General features: G+C 35.6%; 5 protein-coding genes across 8 annotated transcripts; 3 read left to right on the top strand and 2 right to left on the bottom strand.

Annotated features, from left to right (window-relative positions):
* The first annotated feature begins 636 nt into the window (after positions 1–636).
* LOC142531247 (D-ribulose kinase) lies at positions 637–3611 on the top strand. 2 transcript variants are annotated; one of them, XM_075637342.1, is made up of 9 exons: positions 637–789; positions 1016–1251; positions 1387–1526; positions 1621–1873; positions 1975–2107; positions 2274–2362; positions 2584–2861; positions 3058–3127; positions 3233–3611. In XM_075637342.1, exons 1-9 carry the CDS (start codon positions 723–725, stop codon positions 3425–3427), a joined length of 1461 nt encoding a protein of 486 aa, XP_075493457.1. In that variant the 5' UTR covers positions 637–722; the 3' UTR covers positions 3428–3611. The 2 variants fall into 2 exon arrangements, with proteins under 2 accessions (XP_075493457.1, XP_075493458.1); XM_075637343.1 differs by having other exon boundaries at positions 659–750.
* Positions 3612–7583: 3972 nt separating this feature from the next.
* LOC142531006 (uncharacterized) lies at positions 7584–8651 on the top strand. Of its 3 annotated transcripts, none has more exons than XM_075636981.1 (2): positions 7584–7704; positions 7860–8651. In XM_075636981.1, exon 2 carries the CDS (start codon positions 7875–7877, stop codon positions 8502–8504), a length of 630 nt encoding a protein of 209 aa, XP_075493096.1. In that variant the 5' UTR covers positions 7584–7704; positions 7860–7874; the 3' UTR covers positions 8505–8651. The 3 variants fall into 3 exon arrangements, with proteins under 3 accessions (XP_075493096.1, XP_075493097.1, XP_075493095.1); XM_075636982.1 differs by having other exon boundaries at positions 7590–7704; positions 7864–8651; XM_075636980.1 differs by having other exon boundaries at positions 7590–7704; positions 7840–8651.
* A 1696-nt stretch (positions 8652–10347) lies between these two features.
* On the top strand, positions 10348–12550 carry LOC142531422 (fructose-bisphosphate aldolase 1, chloroplastic-like). The gene is made up of 6 exons (XM_075637531.1): positions 10348–10684; positions 10842–11111; positions 11262–11371; positions 11498–11588; positions 11751–12020; positions 12112–12550. Exons 1-6 carry the CDS (start codon positions 10502–10504, stop codon positions 12388–12390), a joined length of 1203 nt encoding a protein of 400 aa, XP_075493646.1. The 5' UTR covers positions 10348–10501; the 3' UTR covers positions 12391–12550.
* Positions 12551–13044: 494 nt separating this feature from the next.
* LOC142531424 (uncharacterized) lies at positions 13045–16484 on the bottom strand. The gene is made up of 10 exons (XM_075637535.1): positions 16330–16484; positions 16160–16212; positions 15332–15409; positions 14959–14983; positions 14837–14869; positions 14604–14725; positions 14393–14523; positions 14000–14220; positions 13454–13707; positions 13045–13287 (listed from the first exon to the last, which is right to left on the bottom strand). The coding sequence occupies exons 2-10, from the start codon at positions 16160–16162 to the stop codon at positions 13195–13197; spliced, it is 960 nt and encodes a 319-aa protein (XP_075493650.1). The 5' UTR covers positions 16163–16212; positions 16330–16484; the 3' UTR covers positions 13045–13194.
* An 829-nt stretch (positions 16485–17313) lies between these two features.
* Positions 17314–19348, bottom strand: LOC142531425 (V-type proton ATPase 16 kDa proteolipid subunit). Its single transcript, XM_075637536.1, has 3 exons — positions 19111–19348; positions 18325–18610; positions 17314–17601 (listed from the first exon to the last, which is right to left on the bottom strand). The coding sequence occupies exons 1-3, from the start codon at positions 19187–19189 to the stop codon at positions 17469–17471; spliced, it is 498 nt and encodes a 165-aa protein (XP_075493651.1). The 5' UTR covers positions 19190–19348; the 3' UTR covers positions 17314–17468.
* Positions 19349–19841: the final 493 nt, after the last annotated feature.

Raw genomic sequence — 19841 nt, 5'->3', positions numbered from 1 at the left:
CGGTGGATATCTAATCAATATAACAATAGATATACATCTCCACTCGTTGAAGATAAAAGTGCATCAAACAACCATTTTGGAATTCAACAACACAATTAACATATAGTTTAAGTTACTCAAAAATTGTTGGTTTGATTACGTAAGCAATAATGTTTTAATTTTATTCTCTAAACTTCACCAATAAATACCCATACATTTTTCATTTCAAAATCACACCAAAACACAAAATTCTCTCATCTACAATGATAAGTATAGAAGTGAGATAAATGATTTAGTGTGAGATTTTTAAAGAGTGTTTATCATTGGAAGGAATATGATTAGTGGAATGAAATTGAATGTTAAAATGAGAGTGTTTTGATTTGTATTATCAATTCTCTTGTCTTCTTTATTATTAATAAACAAGTGATCTCCTTGAGAGGTTTAAAGTTGATATAATCCAATCGTGAGATGAACTCATTTATTCATTATTAATATTAGTCTGACGTTACCTTTTCTATTTCCCAATATCCCAACAGCAGCAGCTTGTACAATAAAAGCTTGTATAGGCCTGTACAAAGCCCAAGGTTGATCTAAAGGCCCAATTATCCGGCCTATCAACTAATTCCTTTACTCGGTCAAAATAAAAGTCGCTCATCCGACATGCGCTTTAAGCTTCAAACCAGGTAGAGAACATTATAAAAGGCCGCTAAAATCTTCTTGATCAGTATAGTGTGCTGGAAGAAATGGTGGCCTCACTTCACAATCCTTCATGTTCGTTGCTTATCCATCTGCCCAAATCTCTGAAATTCAGTAATTTTTCTCTCAATCAGATATAAATTGTATTCAAATTGCATGTTGAGTTCTAGAGGGTATTCGATTCTATTATGTTTTCGTAGAAACTTCTTGCTAAATCTTAGTCTTTTCGAGAAGCTGCTGCACTATGTTTTTAGTTTCCATTGAATTTGGCAAAGAACAAGGATCAAAGGAGACTTAAAACTATTTGTAAATTGTAATTTATTTTCAATCCACGTGACAGGGAATAGTTATCCAAGAACCTTAACTTCAAAAATGTCGGGATGTAAGGTATTTAATAAACTAGAATCAAGAATTGCTAGTGTGAGGGCTAGTGAATACACTACGGACGTTGATGTTAAAGCCGAGGGGAAACTCTATCTTGGAATGGACTTCGGGACATCTGGTGCTCGGTATGCTCTGATTGACAAGGATGGAAACATACAAGCCGAAGGCAAGAGGGATTACCCTTTGCATATGGTAATCAATGGCCCATTACCGCACTATTCAAGCTTCAGATTGTGATTGCTATTCCTGTTGGCATTTTAGTTGCAATTGTTAGTCTGATTCTTTTGTAAGATGCATGCATAATCTTGTAAGTGTGGTCTTAGAAAGAGTGAAGAAGCCGTAGATTGGGTGAAATCTTGGAGAACTACACTTTTTGCCCTCTTGGAAGATATCCCAGTCAGTCTTCGTGCAGCCGTTGCGTCCATTTCTGTGGATGGTACTTCTGCAACAACTCTCATTGTTGATAGGTTGAATTTTCGCAACATACTCTCATGATTTTTCTACATTATTTTGTTACTACTCTAGTTTAAGCTTTTTACCCAATTTTTTTGATCAACGTAGCACAACAGGTGAACCCTTGTGTAGACCACTCCTCTACAATGAGAGTTATCCCGAGGCTTTGCCATTGGTGAAGGCGATCGCTCCTGTTAACCACACAGTTTGTTCTGGTTCTTCCACATTGTGCAAACTTGTGCACTGGTGGAATTTTTTTAATTCAGCAAAACAATCGGCTGTGTTGTTGCATCAAGCGGACTGGTTGTTGTGGCTTCTTCATGGCAGGCTTGGAATTTCTGATTACAACAATGCTTTGAAGGTCAGATTTTTTCCAGTAAAGCGCACAACTGCTTTTTTAACCTATTCCACAGACCATTAAAATTAATAATTATGCAAAAGTTTTTTTAAGTATTTCGACAGGTGGGTTATGATCCAGAAACAGAGTCATATCCCCCTTGGCTTCTCGCTCAGCCATATTCTCGTGTTTTACCTACTGTTCTGTCTCCTGGATCCACCATTGGTTCCATGAAAGAGGTTGTCAGAACACATCTTGGTATGTTTTAAATTGTATAATATCTTGACTATAACTTGAAAATCGCGACATTATTTTTATAGGATATTGTCCTATAATTTTCCCTATTTTCCCTTTGGATATTTCCTCAGAAGTTCCCCTGCTTTTGGACCAAAAATTAATGTAGAAACATTTATTTTGTCTGTAGGTTTTCCAAAGGATTGTGTTATTTGCACTGGCACCACAGATAGTATTGCAGCCTTTATAGCAGCGAGAGCTAATCAACCTGGACAATCTGTGAGAATCTTGCTACCTCGTTTTCCTACGAAGTTGCTGCATGGGCAGCTTTTTGATTATTTATCACGGGCGATTTGTTGCTGCTGTCTTTCCTATGTTTAGTCTCTCACTATCCTTTTTTTAATTCTTGGAACACAAGAATGTTTTATTCCTATGAGTCGCCTCTCTGATATATGTTTTTCTACGACCACATATGGAAACCATCGCTTCTTTATGATTAGGTCACATCTTTGGGTTCAACACTTGCTATAAAATTATTGAGCACCCAAAGAGTAGAAGATGCACGTTTTGGGGTGTATAGTCATCGCCTCGATGATAAATGGCTCGTTGGGGGAGCTTCCAACACAGGCGGTGCTGTCCTTCGACAAATTTTTACAGATGAACAGCTGCAGAAACTGAGTGAGCAGATAAATTCTTCTGAAGTCTCTCCTCTTGACTATTACCCTCTCCTAGATATTGGGGAAAGATTTCCAGTAGCAGACCCTGAAATGGAACCCAGGTAAGAACTTGCTTTTATTCATCCTTGCAGGCATCAATATTACTCTTTTTTCGCTAGTGGTTTTGCAAATGTCGTAGTTTCAATGCAGAAGAATATTGTCCATGTTTCTATGTTTATCATATCTCGTGTGTTCTACAATAATTAGTATCAGTCGTTTACCTCAAAAGTGATATTCTGTATTAAATTATCATATCAGATTGCATCCTCGCCCGGCAAGTGATGTCGAGTACTTGCATGGCATTCTTGAGTCCATCGCCCGAATTGAGGTGAAGAAGCCACCGTTTTCATTTTGTTTTTTCAGTTGGCCGCCTCGTCCTTAATTAATTATGGAAGAGAACTCCATCAAATAATCGCCTTGCATTTTAATTTAGGCCAAGGGTTACAGCTTACTGAAGGAACTAGGAGCAACCCCAGTTGAAGAAGTGTTTACTGCAGGAGGCGGGTCGAGAAACAAGAAGTGGATAGCCATACGAGAGAGGGTGCTTGGTTTGCCGGTGCGAAGGGCGCTTCAAACAGAAGCTGCCTATGGAGCTGCATTATTCGCCATGAAGGGTGCTGATAGCTAGGCGTAAGTTGGGGCAATCGCGCCTCGTATAATTTTGCATGAAATAATTAATCAGAAGAATCTTAAATTTAATCCATTTCTATATAAAATTTTCTCTTGTTTAGTTGAATTTCATAAAAATTCACCATATGGGAATGTGGTGGCATTTATTAAGGGTGATTTTACAGCCCATCCAAACTCAGATGCACCACATTTATTTTTACTAGTTACTCTGCACACGCATTGCGTGTGCGTACAGTCTTTTTTTATCATTATCGATAAATAAAGTGAAATTTGACAAATTATGGAGGGAATAAATTGATATTTGAATTGTTGAAAAAAAATAAAAATAAAAGTGTGCTAAAAATTTAAAAAAACAAAAAAACAAAAGTGTAATATTAATATCATATAAGGGTAAAGTTGGAAGAAAAAGTTGATGTCTTTCATAGGTAGTTAGTATCATGTCCTCAACTTTAATAAAATAGAATATATAATTTATTTTTAAGAAATAAATCATACACTTTATATTTTCTTTTTTTAAAAAATAAAAATAAAACACATCGACCGTGTTGCTTTTATAGTAATTTTGTAATATTTATATATATGCAATATTTCATGGTTATTTATTAAACACGTTAATGGGATATCACTAATTTAATGATTATATAAAATATCAAATAAAAATGAATAATTGGGTAACTCATTTTTATTAATTATAAAAGGTAGCATTTTTTATTTTATATATTTATTTATATCGAGTAATTTATTCTTCCATAGGCACATATATGTCAATTAATTTAATGTTCCACTCACTTGTTAATTATTTTTTATTATGCTTAATTTCAATTACACCATCTTGAATCGAGATATTATTTTCATTGAAAAAATTACATTAAATCTATTACCGTTTCTCGATATTATTGTATTTTTGTAATTTTCTTGTATTTTTGTAATTTTCTTAAACTCCAAAAAAACGTCAACTGTCCCAAAAACATTGAAAAAACCACATTTAATTTTATTATTTGAATATCCGCAATTTTTTTTAAAAAAAATCTTTGCCACTTCCTTTCATTCATTACTCATCACTTATCTAACATAAGGTAGATTTGGGTGCGATATATCCCCTTCTTTGATTTTTAAGATATCATATACTTAAACAAGAACTGATTGCTCGGCTTCAGTTATTGGCTGAAAACATGTACAAAATTGAAGAACAATGTATTTTGATATTGAGCTGTGAATTGTTTTTAAGTATACAATTTTGTGATGGCTAGTCAATGCTTCCCTAGAAGTCTTTGACAGTTTGGCTGTGGGTATCATAACCTGCGTAGAGTCTATTAACACTTTATTATGGTAAATGGCTGAAATAAAACATTAATATGGCCGGTTCAGTTCATAAAGAGAACTCTCATCCTGGAATATTGGAAGGATTGATGACTCTCCCGTCCCCATGAACTTCTGCAAGATTCATTTCTCTGCTTCATACCCGGTGAATGTCGCCAAATCCGAATATGTGAAAATGTAATGGTTTGTGTCATGACTCATTCGGGTTCACGTGTTTATCAATTGTGGGTCAGTTTATATATTAGTTCAACTTGCTGTTTGTGAAGAAATAGTTGTAAAGATGAAATGTTGTCGCAAGAGTCTGTCTGAAGCTAAAACACTTTACTATGATAGTTGACATGTTTTAAAATGATTTAATTGGTGGCTAGATATCATATTCTTTTTGTGTGAGGTGCTTGTACAGTGACGCTAAGGACGCGGTTGGCTCAATGTGTTTTTGAGTTCAAGAATTTGACAGGAGCTAATTTATTTTTCCATGCATAATGTGCGGTGGTATTGTTTGTTGAAAATTGCAATAACAGTGTTGGAATCTGGTTTCTACGAAATGAAGGACGAGTGAAGTTTTCTAAGACTGATTGTTATGGACTTTGATGTGTGGTTGTGTTGGACAAGGATTATTGCGCGTAGAAGTTGGTTGTTGATATTTATGAAAATGAGCTTAGACAGCAGGAGCCGTAGTAAGAGCAGGAGCAGAAGTAGGAGTCCAATGCATCATAAGCTCAGTACTCAACGCTATTCTAATCGTGATGCACCGTATAGGCGGGAGTCGAGGAGGGGCTTCAGGTTATTTGGTCTTGATCCATTCATCTTGTTCATAACTATTATTTTCATTATTGTGTATGTTGAATTGAAGAGGGGGCTATTGAAGTGAGTGATCAATACAAAGGGAAACCACATCTTATGCTGTGCCTGGCTGCTTTCTGCGTGTCTCCGGTCTTGATCCAATCTACTCCACACCTGATATTTTAAATTCCGTTTTGCTCTATCCTCTCAAACCTCAGTAATTCACTCAAATCCGAAGTAATTTATATAAAAATACATAATGGAAAGTTCAATGCAAGGGATTGAATAGTTGCTTTTTGTCTGCTAGTTGCTTGCTATATCCCTTTCGTGACATTGTGTGTAGGACTTACCAGCAAGTGGGGCATATGAGTCGGGATTGCATTTCCATGGCTATATGTCACAACTGTGGAGGAAGAGGACACTTGGCCTTTGAGTGCTCGTCTTGTAGGTTCATGGACAGATATCCCAGAAGGTACTAGAGGAAGAAGTTTGTGGCTTATGTGTTAAGGCCAATTATGCATAGTTTTCTTTGTTTTGTATTGAGTTGAGATTGATGTTACACTCTTAGTACTTTGTTGGTTGGACTTCTTCAGATTGGTGTCGTTTTTGGACTATTTGTATGTCTAATGAATTTTATACATCTTTGTTTTTTATTTTCACCGATCGACAATCATCTCAGTCTGTTTTTCTACTTGAATGCATGAAGATATTGTGCGAAATAATTTGATAACTTTTTGTTTATTAGTTATAATAGTATTTTATGTTGGGGATACTTCTTGTACTTTTATATTTTTAGTTTTAAAGAAAGAAGTATATCTATATTATTTTATTAAGTTTGAGACATTTATAGTAACTAATTTTGGTGTTATGGTCTGTTTTAATAATTATATATATTAATAAAATGTTAAAATTTTAATGCAAGTTATATGTAGTCCAGCGGATAGAGTCATTGTTTCTTGAGGTTTAAGTTATATATATGTTCAATTCTTATTGAGATTATTTTTTTATTCTTTTATTTTTCAATTTTTTTAATTTATATATCAAAATTACAGTGTAGTCTCTCATTATTTCTTATAATTATATTTTGATCCTCATTTAAATATAAATAAAATAAATTATAAAAAATATATACAAGTACGCAACGCATGCATCGGTATACTAGTATAAAATAATGAAGTCATGTGTTAGACAATGGCTGGAATTAGTTCTCACTTCTCATACAGGTTACGACTATTTTGGACTACAAAATTTTAATTATTGGGATAAATTTATATATGAAATAGGGAATGATGTGAAACTATAGTTTAATTATAAGAGAGATAGTTTGGTACATGAGATGAGATAAGTGAGAGATTGATAAATAATCTTACTTATCTCACGTTTGGTACTTTTTTAGAAAGCCCATTACAATATCATCGGCCCGTGATAAATAATTTTATATAGGGATAAAATATCTCTTTTAAGATATGTGATAATTTTAATATAATGATCAAACACCACAAATGACTTAATTGTCCTCAATATATAAAAATCATAAATCCTATTATACTCTCATTTAGAAATTTAAATCAAATAAATATTTTTATTTATTTTTATATATTATACATATGATAATTATATAAATGAACTCGAGATAATTATATAAATTACTTGTATAAATCTCAATAAAATTATTAGTATCACTCGATTAACCTTAAAAATTTATATTTGACTTGACTCACAAAATTAAGGACTCAATTATCATATTATATAATATATAAAATTAGGTAAAAAAAAAAATAAATCATGCAAGCACTGTCGGCGCATTAATAGATAAAAAATATGAATTCACGCAACAACTTTGAAATTATATAATTTATTATGATAAAGTTAATTTTGTCGTTACAATCTAATATATAAATTCAATCACTCTTATTAAAATCATACCAAACATTAAATATAATATCCTACATCTTATTTATCATTAACTTATCTTTATATTGTATATCACATGTTTATTCTATCATGTGTATCAAACATAACCTTATAGTCTAGTTGGTTAGGATATTCGGCACCCGAAAGACCCGGGTTCAAGTCCCGGCACCGGAAATATTCACATTTTCATTTTGAAAATTAATACACAAAGTTCGGGTATGAATTCCTTAAAACCCTAATTTTGTAGATCCCCACGAGGTATGGTTTCTTCCTTGATTATCCAATTATCCTTTTTACTGAGGTGTTAATTTATCGCTTTCAAATTTTCAATGTGTGCTTTCGCTAACGTTGCTGAAATTTTAATTTGTATAAACTACAAATTGAAAAAAAAAGTCTCTATTTTTAACTATCAGAAAGCATTTTCGGGAATGGCGGATGATGAGATGCCGATTAGGTTGGTGAATTTCGTCTCAGAAGAGCAGTTGGAAGAAACTCGGAGAACTCGGGGTGTTCGAGTGGAAGATGGTACTGCGCAGAGAGACAGGTCTCTTTACGAGGTTTTGCAGGAAAACAAGGATAAGAAGGATGCCGAATTCAACGAACGATTCAAGCACAGGCCACCTAAAGCTTTGGATGAAGACGAGACTGAGTTTCTCGATAACCTCGAAATGTCGAAAAAAGAATACGAGCGACAGCTTGCAGATGAAGAAAAGCTGCAGCTGGAGAACTTTCAGGCAGCCGTAGCAGCACAAGCTACTGCTGTACATGAGCTAAAGGAGGCACCGTCAGTTTCCAAGGTCCAGGAAAAGAAATCAGTTCTAGGAAGGAGGAATACAGCAGCTCGTCCTCTGGGAATGATAATTAAAGTGAACCCACAAACGAAGAAAGCAAAAACAGACTTTGCGGATGCAGAAGAAGCTTCGACTGTGGTAAGATCATGTAATACTGATACAAAAGATACCGCGAGAAATCAGGACGGTGATAATGATGAGTCTAGGCTTGTATCTAGTAGTAGTGGTTTGGTGTCATATAGTAGTGATGAAAGTGAAGAAGATTGATACCACATCATTCATTTGCTTAAAAACTTGGCCAAAAAAGCTCTGTTTTTTTTATGTATATTAAAAGCCCCCATTTTTGAGGATTGTGATGAGTTCTGAGAAAGACTTCAATTAAATGCTAATCAGGAAACTGTGAGATTTGGCATATGTTGAAATTTCAATCTTTGGGATGGTTTTTACCTTGAAAACACTGATTTTTTACATTGAGAAGTTTGTTGTGTGTTCAGAGATATTGTGACCGTAATCACTTACAATTTCACGTGTTCTTGGATATTGATTGCATAATGGAGAATTTTCCATGTGTTAATTTTCATATACATGTTTAAAGTGGTGATACACCCACTCACGAATCAGATACTTGATCAAGTTTTTAAAATGAACTGGATTTTATCTTCATCGGTGCTGAAAGATTTTATGCATACCCTTAGATGCTTCACATATTTTATCCGTTGTGTTGGTGACTAAACGAAGTAATACTCTATCGTGGGGTTTCCATTCTGTAGAATTTGCTTTGTATGGAAAAATGCTTCCACTGGAACATGTTGCAAAGGATGATTATTGACTAACCAAATATAGGAAATTGTTACACTGCATGCTAATTCTCTCACAGAAGCAACATTGAAAACTCTCTGAATCCAACTTGACTCTGCTGCTCATGACAAAATGCGTTCTGATGTTTCTTGGCATTGAAAGTCCTAGACAATGCACTATTTAATATTCTTGTTCCATCTGGTTAGTAAGGGAGAATTCCACACTGCAAGCAACCTAATACTAGTAATTTATTTCGAAAAATTCTTGAAATCTTATGGGAAATTCAGTGACAGCAGAGCTTTTATAGCTGATATTTTAGCACAAATCTTGGCCCCGTCCTTAAAGTTAATCATGGGATCCCATGATTAAAGCTAACCTGGCACACAATCCATCTTCTGATATGGTGCACGCTGTGTCGCTCTCGCACCAATTCCGGAATTAAACCATGACCGTTAACACCCAATCAAACTAACAAACAGAACATAAATCAGAAATGACCATAGCCTCACATTTGCATACCCAATAGATTTTTTCAGTTAAACAGCTCCATTTTTGGAAGAACGTGAAGTCTTGAAAATATCAAGGTTTTTCAGTTAGTGATTCTCATTTGTTTGCCAATATTTTTATGCGTACAGACACATATTTAAATATCAGCATAAAAATTTCGCAATGCACAAGTTTCTTGAATGTTGTGAGGGCTTGTTATGATCTTTTTCGTTCGAAATCGGAGCTTTATTTGTGGGATTTGACAGAAAAATTTAGAACTCAACTTTTAATACCGGGGACGATAAATTTTTTTTCCCAAAATCACAAACTGGAATAAATTATGAACAAATGGGATTTCAGAGCTCAACTTTTAAAACCGGGGACAATATATTTTTTTCTTCCAAAATCACAAACTGGAATAAATTATGAACAAATGGGATTTCGGGATAGGACAAAGATTGATCTCCTAACTTTGATTTTCCTCCATGAAAAAAATGATATTACCCAGCTTCTAAATTTCATTCGCAATTTCTAAACATCCAAAATTAAGTTGCTTCTGATGAACTAAATTTTTTTCCGTTATTAGAAGTAATAGAACACAAATATAAATATTGAATAAATGAATATGTAGACAAATGAATAAAGTTGAAGCAAATAATATTAGACAAGACTGTATGAGTGGAGTATTGTGTATGGTTCAATCTATTTTAGCAACTTGTGCAACCAAATCATCACATCCACTTGTCAACCCACGATTGGCCCAATCATGACAGCCGCAAATGTGACATCTTTTGTCACAACACAGCATACACAATTATAAATTGTGCCATGCATGAGGAAGGTTTGATGTGTGGCAAAGAGAGTGTTAGTGTGGGGATAAGATTTTTGATCAATTCTTGGTTTTTGCTTCAATAATTTCAGTTCATATCATCAAATTTCTCGACCACGAAAAGGGAGGAGAAAGAAAATTATTGATACCAATGGCCTCAGCCTCATTCCTCAAGTCATCTCCTATTCTTAACAAGTCTGAGTTCGTTAAAGGCCACTCCCTTCTCCGCCACCCATCCACCTCCGCTGCCACCATCCGCTTCCACCCCAAGGCGGCACCATCACCGCTCACCGTCCGTGCATCCTCCTATGCCGATGAGCTCGTCAAGACTGCGGTATATGGCTAGTTTCATCATTTGGCTTGGTTCAGTTCTTGCATAATGTTTTATAAAACTGCGTTTTGTAGGTTATTTGGTAGTAAGTTTATTGGAGAGGCGAGTGTTTAGCTAATTGAGAGACTGACCTTTTTTTGTAAATGTGTCTTGGGTGTAGAAAACTGTTGCATCACCAGGGCGTGGTATTCTTGCCATAGATGAATCAAATGCGACTTGTGGAAAGCGTCTAGCATCCATTGGGCTCGATAACACCGAGGCGAACCGTCAGGCTTATCGCACCCTTCTCGTGGCTGCCCCTGGACTCGGGCAGTACATCTCTGGTGCAATCTTATTCGAGGAGACTCTCTACCAATCCACCATTGATGGCAAGAAAATTGTGGATGTTCTTGTTGAGCAGAATATTGTCCCTGGCATTAAAGTCGATAAGGTAATCAATAACCACCCGTTCCATTTCTTAGTTTGCTGTTAGCAGGATGGATATAAGAATTCTTCGTTGTTGTGACTATGCTGCGATGTGGGTAAGAGATTTGAATGATTCTTGAATGCTTATATAATTAATGGGATTCAAACTTTGCAGGGTTTGGTTCCACTTGCCGGTTCAAATGACGAGTCATGGTGCCAAGGTCTTGATGGCCTCGCCTCTCGCTCCGCTGCTTACTACCAACAAGGTGCTCGTTTCGCCAAATGGTAAGGATACTTATTCGTACTTTTGTCACCTCTCAAACGAAATATATGTAAATGATACCGGTAGACCTTAAGTAAAGCTTAATATCCTTGATTCTAACCAAATTTCTCGATTCGGACCTTGCTCAGGCGTACTGTGGTGAGCATTCCCAATGGTCCATCTGCCCTGGCAGTGAAAGAGGCAGCCTGGGGCCTAGCCCGCTATGCCGCCATTTCTCAGGTACATATAGCCCCTTCTCATTTTAACTGTATGATATCATGCTAGGGGAGTTTAGGGTGATGAGCATGACTCGAGATTTCAAAATTTAAACATCCAACTGTTTGATAAACTCCAGTCCACACGATTTGGTGGAACTGAAGGTGTTTTTTCATGATGATTCAGGAGGCTGGATTGGTCCCAATTGTGGAGCCAGAGATCTTGCTAGATGGCGAGCATGGGATTGACAGGACTTATGAGGTAGCTTTGAAGGTGTGGGCTGAGGTGTTTTTCTACTTAGCCGAAAACAATGTATTGTTTGAGGGTATTCTCCTCAAACCAAGCATGGTCACTCCTGGTGCAGAATGCAAGGAAAAGGCGACACCCGAACAGGTTGCCGCATACACACTCGGCCTCCTCCGCAAGCGAATCCCCCCAGCCGTTCCTGGAATCATGGCAAGTATTTCCAGTTTTTCTTCATCATACATGCGCGTGTTAATGAGTAGAGTTTAAATTTGAGACCGGGTTTTAATCTTTTGATGAGCAGTTCTTGTCTGGTGGGCAATCTGAGGTGGAAGCAACCTTGAACTTGAATGCCATGAACCAAGCCCCGAACCCGTGGCACGTGTCGTTTTCCTACGCAAGAGCTCTTCAAAACACATGCCTGAAGACTTGGGGAGGCCGCCCGGAGAACGTGAAGGCGGCTCAGGAAGCTTTGCTCGTCAGGGCCAAGGCTAACTCGTTGGCTCAACTCGGCAAGTACACCACCGAGGGAGAATCAGAGGAAGCCAAGACAGGAATGTTTGTGAAAGGCTACAGCTACTAATAAGCATATTTCACTACCAAAAAAGGGGCCGCTTTATGACGAATTTATGAATGAATGGAAAAAAAGATGCCCTATTCATCGTTGATTCATAGCTATTTTTGTTCATTGTTTTTACTTTTTAAACACTTGATAAACTTAATCAGCACTGATGTTTTGATGAGATATGAAATAGAGTGCGTGTGCTCGTGTACAAGAAAGAAGCATGATAAATTAAAACAGAGGTGGTTACTATGATTAAACATCTATATAAGTAGTTAAATTTCCGATGGCAAAATATTATTCACACTTCCGACGATAATAATCTCAACTATAAAACGCATAATTATAAGGTTTTTAATCCTTATTTATTTTTCAGGAAATAATTGTTTCTCGAATTTTCTTGTGCCTATAAAAAAAATCTTTAAAACGTATACTTTAACCCTGGTTAAATTATCCGGCAAGTGATTTAGTTTTTAAATGAGAAACATTTAAGCCATACTGGAATTGAGTCACTTACAACAGATAATAAATCGACAGAACGCAGGTTCATCAAATTTCATCACACCACAACAAAGTATAAACTCTTTGTTGATAATAATAATATTAATAATTTTACACCCACTTCACAAAAACAACAACAATGTTTTAAAATAAGAAACAATAATAAATAATAAATGAAATTCAATGTTTTATAATTTATAACTTGATTTTGATTTAATATTGGATCAAGATCCATATTTCCACACGTAAAATGAAGCATGCTTACGTGTACATCGTTCATGTATCCAAGGAGTGACAGGAGAACAATTTGGACTTAATATACAATCAACCCTTCAAAGAGTACTTCTTCCCAGTGAAGGCCTGGAATCTGGGGTCTTCTTTCTTTGGAGGCTCTTGTTTGGTGTCTTTTGAAGTGTCCTGCGATAAAGGTAAACCGATATCAGATCGAGAACATCCTTTTAACCATCTGATATCTTATAATAGGAAAAGTATGAATGACTTGACATTCTTTTGTGATGGAACATATCTCTGTGGGATCTTGAGCATGGAATTTGAATTTTTTTTTTGCGGGAAAAAAGGGTACCTTTGATGATTCACTGGTGCGGTTTGCATTTGAACCAAAAACAAGCTTCCCCTGAGACTGGCGACTGGTGCTCTGTGAACTGGAACTGGATGCAGAAGCTTGTCCACCATCGTTGGAGGCATTCAGGTTCTTGAAAGTGGGTGCAGATGAAGAGGCTGGTGGAGGCTGGGTTTTCAGGGGTTTTCCATCCAGTCGTCTCGCAGTACCAGTAAATGGATTGAAGTTCAGTTCTGTCTCAGCTGCAGGCTCCTGGCCTGAACAAACGAACAGAAAAAGGCACAAAATGGCCAAGATAATGGTTAGTTGATGACTAGCATAGGAAGGATTTGTCTAAGAAGAAATCTCGACTTCTTTGAAAGGAGAATCAAGAAGAGAAATGTATCCATGTTAACTGAATAAATGAGGTTTGCAGCAACTTATTTTCTAAAAATGGGAACCTACAGTGAGCAGTAACCTCTTGATTGTAATATAATTAATTGCCAACGTACTAAAGTAATGATAAGATGATGAATATAAGAAAATGAGGAACATTGAAAAAAATCGTACCTTCTGTTCTTTTGCCTGTTGGAATTGGCAGTGCAGGTTTTTCCGGCTCCTTGTAATCGAGAGGAGGAGCAAAGTCCACTTCACAATCGGTTTCGATAATAGTTATGGCATTAGAAGGCTTCGACTCAATTATATCTATGTAATACTTTTTATTGTTATAAGCCACCATGATACTATCCCCAGTGGTCAAACAAGAAAAATTCCTTAATGTTGTCTCCAAGCTGCAAGAGAGAATTTAAAAAATAAAGATTAAACTAAGATAACCAAAAAAAGAGAGGAACTTTTCAAAAATGTCGTTTTTCTAGGAAAACCAAAACAGAAGCCAGACAACACCAAACAAATGTATGAGAATCACGGATACAGTAACAAGTTAATTTTATGTTCCACACTCACATAGCTTTTGGATTTGATATATCCAAGAAATCCTTTGTGTGAGGTTGCAATCTGACATATGTACCCTTTGGAAGAGTTACATTTTTTACCCGTACAATATCTCCTTCTTGCAACAATAGATTCTCCATCATCTGCACGATCACAAAACATCAAATCGTGTCCCACAAAGTCCTAAAAGTCATAATATAATGTACATGCAGATTGCACATACCCAGTAAGGCATATATATCATCCCTTCTTCTGCAATGAACTCCAGAACTCCACAATGAGAAACTCGTTCGGTTGCAGCGTTCTGAAGCTCAAACAACATAGGGTAATCAATTTGAAGTGATGCTGCAAGATAAAGTCAAGTTAGATCAAGGCTCGAAATCAGTAACTGTCCAAGCCCAAGGAAGAGGTTTATAAATGATGTAATGTCACTAGAAAAAAAGATGTGAAACTAACCAAGGCGATCTAGTGCCGAAGGAGGCATGATTACTGAAACAACAAAAAAAGGTGGAATAAGATATCATGGGTCAAGGAAACATACTATTCTGCCTACAGTTATAGTTCATAGAACTGATTACCTTTGTCACCATTTTCTATCTGTGCCTGCGAATTAAGAGATGGGAAAAATCAGAATTGAGATGGGAAAAATCAAAATTAACTCAAAATTGATTACAGTATCAAATTCTGTAAAAGTTTCAAGTAAATACCAATAGTGAGAGTACATGGATCATATGTACAAATAAAATATCACGAGCATTGTATGAAAGACAAAAAAAAGAACCCAAACTATGAGTTCCAGGAAAAGGATACGTAACAGTGAAAAAATTCTTCGAAGGGTATCCATGGGGTTAAAAAACAGTTGGTAGTGTTAACTCAGCTATAAGTTACATCTGTGAGAATCGTTATAAAATTAAAGTAAAAATTAATTAAAAGTTGGAGAAGCCGTCAAACCTTGTCGATGAAAGACGCAGGATAGCACCGATATGTTTGTTCAAATGACATTCCATGGTAACCATATCCGTTAAAAAACTGAAACAAGAAAGCAAAAAGTATATATGTGAACACACCTAGTGAAGGCTCTCATAACTGTAATAACACAAAATAAAGAGTGTTCACAAATTCGCAAACATACATCCTCGTTGACATTTAAAGTGACGTCCTCGATGCATAAAATATCCACAACGTCATTCCAAAGTAGCAAGAGCCCAAAACTAGTTTACAATGCAGTCTCATGGCTAATAATCCATCATTACTCTAAGGGCTTATATTTTATTAACCTATCACATGCTCAATAACTCTTGAATCTCTTCTTTCCATATTGACCAAAAAAAATTATCATACACTCCACTGAAATCTTGATTATTAGCTCAGTAATATTTTAGGCTTGAATCAGGCACAAGAATTTTGTGCTTCCCAGCGGACACATCAATGAATACACCTCATCAATTGACACAATCAACCCAAAAGTATGAAGAAAACCAACTACAGACCACCACGAACTATAGTCACACTTAAACTCCTAACCTCAAGAGTACTAACAGTATAAAACGAAGCAGCAAATTTACGACAATCATTATCCTAGGAAATAATATTTTCCAGTAAAGTCGGTCAGTACTCAATACATGCAAAAAAATACAGACGGAGATCTCAAAAAGAAAATTCTCAGAGCAAACAAGAAATTCGTTTTCAAGCACAATAAAGAACAAATTTTTTCAGAATAACTTCAACACAAAGACAAATAAAAAATTCTTAAAAATCGAAATTCGTTTCGAGGCGCACCATATTTAAATAAATCCCAACCGACGAAAACGCGCTCTCAACTCTGAATTCACCTGCAGAAAAAAACAATCACAAAATTTGATTAATTAACCAATAGAAATGGGAAAAGGTTAATCAATCACGCAACAGTGTAAGAGTCCGCGGGGTAAACTCGAAGGAAAGGCCAGTACTTCGAATAGCAGAACGTAAGCGCCGATCTTTCACCAGAGATTTCGGGGGTAAGAGAGAAGCCTAGAGCACAAGTTAGATTGGAAGTGATTGAAGGAAAGGAACTGGAGAGAAATAATATGGGGGAGGAAAGATCCGATGCGTCATCCTTGTGCCCGAATCTTAAGATATTGGTGGATGTGATTGAGCTGGGCCTTTCCTATATCGTCTACTCAAGCCCATCTTATGAAGCAGCCCATAGTATTAATAATTAATTACGATAAAAAATTATTATAAATCTAATAATTCTTATTTTTGTTTTTATAATAATTATATAAATTATAACAATAAGTTTTTTAAAAATATAAAGATATGTAAAATTAATATAACAAATATGTTAAATAGTAACTATTCATATGCTCTTTTTATAATTATCGTGACAATGTTCTATAGAAATACAATATTTCTAAACTCTAATATGTTATTTTACTTAAAAATATGTTATTTGGATTTTGGTGTTATACCCATGCAGTATCGGGTTATTATATAAAATTTAATTTTGAGAAAATAGAAGAAGAATGCAAATTAAAATCCAAAATTGGCATACATTTTATCAAGTATTCCACATCAATTATTATTGGCTAAAAAAGTATTATAATGATTAGTAAATTAGTCGGACACAGTACACAATACATTTGCCTGATAAGTCGGGTAAACATGAACTGCAGTCTGAGTGTGAGTTTTGTTTTGAAATTCATAATTTGTAGTAAAAAAAAAACTACTTGTAAATAAACTAGTTATAAAATAATTCTTAAAAAAATCGACAGTAGAGCATATTGAAAGTGTGGCTCAAGAAACAGAAGATTATGTCAAATGCAGGCAGGTAAGGCAAAGTCGTCTAAGAAAAGAAATAAATATAAGACTTGTGTGTCCCAGTAGCAGAAATCACAGAATTTTTATACCGTACGAAGCTACAAAAATACACAAAAGTTGATAAATCCATCAAATAATAAACGCTCGATGAGTTCTTTTATTCATTTGGAGGAGAAACCAAATATTCGAATACAAAGAACAGCACAAAAGTTACCAAAGAAAGATCTGTGGGATATCTTGGATGAGAGTAAAAGTTTCATTCAAAGCAAGCCATGATTTGAGTTATCCGCTACTCAGCTCTAGACTGGCCGGCTCGAGAAGACAAAATAATGCCAACAATTAGGCCGTAGAGTGCCAGAGCTTCAGCGAAAATGAGAATGAGGATCATCCCTACAAAAAGCTTTGGCTGCTGTGCGTTAGCCCTGCAAAGAAGATGTCAGGTTGAGATCCATTTAAAAACATACATGATAATAAAAGTACATATAGTTGTTTGAAATCCATTCCGAGGATGAAAACTGGGGTGGTTGCAGCTGATCACATCATAAGGACATGGAAAGATTTTAAGTCATAGCTCAAGCGCTCAGAATATCAACATTTGAAGCTAAACAAGATCACGTTGCTGCATGATTATACTGGCATGTTTCACTCATCATCCTCGAATTTGTTGGTTCTAGTTTATACCGATTTGGTTTTGGTGGCAATAGGTATTATCGAAGAATAAAGTTTTTATTTGCAATTTACAATTTTTTTTCAACAATCAACAAAACAAGACCTGAATCATAGAATTTCATCGTCAACTATAACAAATTACAAATTATACGGGCTCCCATTTTAATTGCTTCATGACAGAGAAAACTTAAAAATGCCATTTCAAGTCAAACATTTTAGCTCAAGCCTTAAATACTCTCTCATAATACATATATTAAATGTGTTCGTCAATAATTCGTGAAAATTATCCCTTAATTTTTACTTCATTAAACCTTTCAAAGTGGAATCTATAATAAACTATGCTGACAACTAAATTTAATTCTGAATTAAACCTGGCGCTATCACCTAAGCGACTGTAAAACTTACAACATCACAAGACAAATCAAACTTCAACCCTGAAAGATTAGAATTTCCATGAAATTGATACAAACACATACCTAACACCAGCATCTCCGACAATCCCGATGGCCATTCCAGCAGCCAGCCCAGCGAGTCCACAAGAAAGGCCCGAAGAGAGATGAGCATAGCCATCAAACAGGTAATAAGACTTAGCTTTAGGGTTAATACCAGTGCTGATAATCACAGCAATAATGAGACCGTAAATACCCAAAACACCAGCCATAACCACTGGCACGATTGATTTCATTACCAGCTCTGGCCTCATCACTCCCATCGAAGCAACACCAACGCCACTCTTAGCAGTCCCATATGCAGCACCCATACCTGGGGGAAGAAAAAAGAAACAAAATAGAAAACAAGAAAGAACGAAATTTTGTGAAGTTATCCAATCCAAATCCAATGTGTCCCATCGAAGGTCAGTCCGTTAATTCAACAGGAAATGAGAATAAGCATACATTTACATTGGTTCCAGTCAATCTAATCCAACCCAGCTGATTACTCATTCCACGACCTAATCTACAGTTCAAGCAAGCAATCTTACCATGATCTCAAAAACTACACCATAATTTCATGCTCCTGTTGGATCCATGATTTTTTACCGAACAACATACAATCTCATTTTCCTCTGAACAGAACATGAATTTCAGATACTTCCATCGACACAATTAATTATCATTAAAAAAAAGTAAACCACCAGCATAAACCAACAAAATGAAGAAAAACATTATATTCATCAATTCTTCCACAGAACACATAATCGAAACATACATATAAAAAAAGTGAGAAATAATCACTTCAAAGGGGAACAAACGTAAAATACTTACAAGAGAAAACAAGGGCCGCAGCGGCGCCGAGGAATCCGAAGAAGGGAGCAGTTTCATCGCCGCTGAAGGTCGATGACATTGTTCTGGAACGGAATTCAGCTCTAATTCAGCAGAGAGTTGAAACTTTTTGCTGGATCTGGATTTTACCAATCGATTTCTCTCTTTCTTCTCTGTGCGTGGATTTGGCCTCTGGGTAAAAGAGAGAGAGAACCAATTATTAACGACAGGCGGAAAAGACAGACAGCTATGATAATTCTGTAACATACTGGATTGGGCTTTTGGGAACTTTGGGCTTTCCTTTGAGCCCATTACGAGTATGATCTATTATTGGTTACATTTTTATACAAAAATCTTTTCTTGTGGTGAATTCCTTAAAAACAAAGTATATAAAACTTCCTTAATAATTGCCCTTTGCTTTCTAATTTAATTCTTTTCAATTAATCCATTTCTTCTTGGTGCATTATTTCCAAATATTTTGTCATCTAAAATTAGAATTTTAATTCCCTATTTAAATAGATATGGAAATTTTCCCGTTTTATTCTTTTTTATAATGTGCATGGCATTTTTGAAATCGTGGTATAATTTTCTTTTGTCTTTTGTCACCAGAAGTAAATGTCACGTATCGTTTTATACAATATGATACGTAAATAAATCATAAAAAATGGTTGAATATTATTGAACGAACACTCAATTGAAATTTTTGAAACAATGTAATAATTACAACACAATCA

The sequence above is a fragment of the Primulina tabacum genome, chromosome 17 (assembly GCF_025594145.1).
Source record: "Primulina tabacum isolate GXHZ01 chromosome 17, ASM2559414v2, whole genome shotgun sequence".
NCBI lineage: Eukaryota > Viridiplantae > Streptophyta > Magnoliopsida > Lamiales > Gesneriaceae > Primulina > Primulina tabacum.
This window is presented reverse-complemented; position numbering and strand designations above follow the sequence as displayed.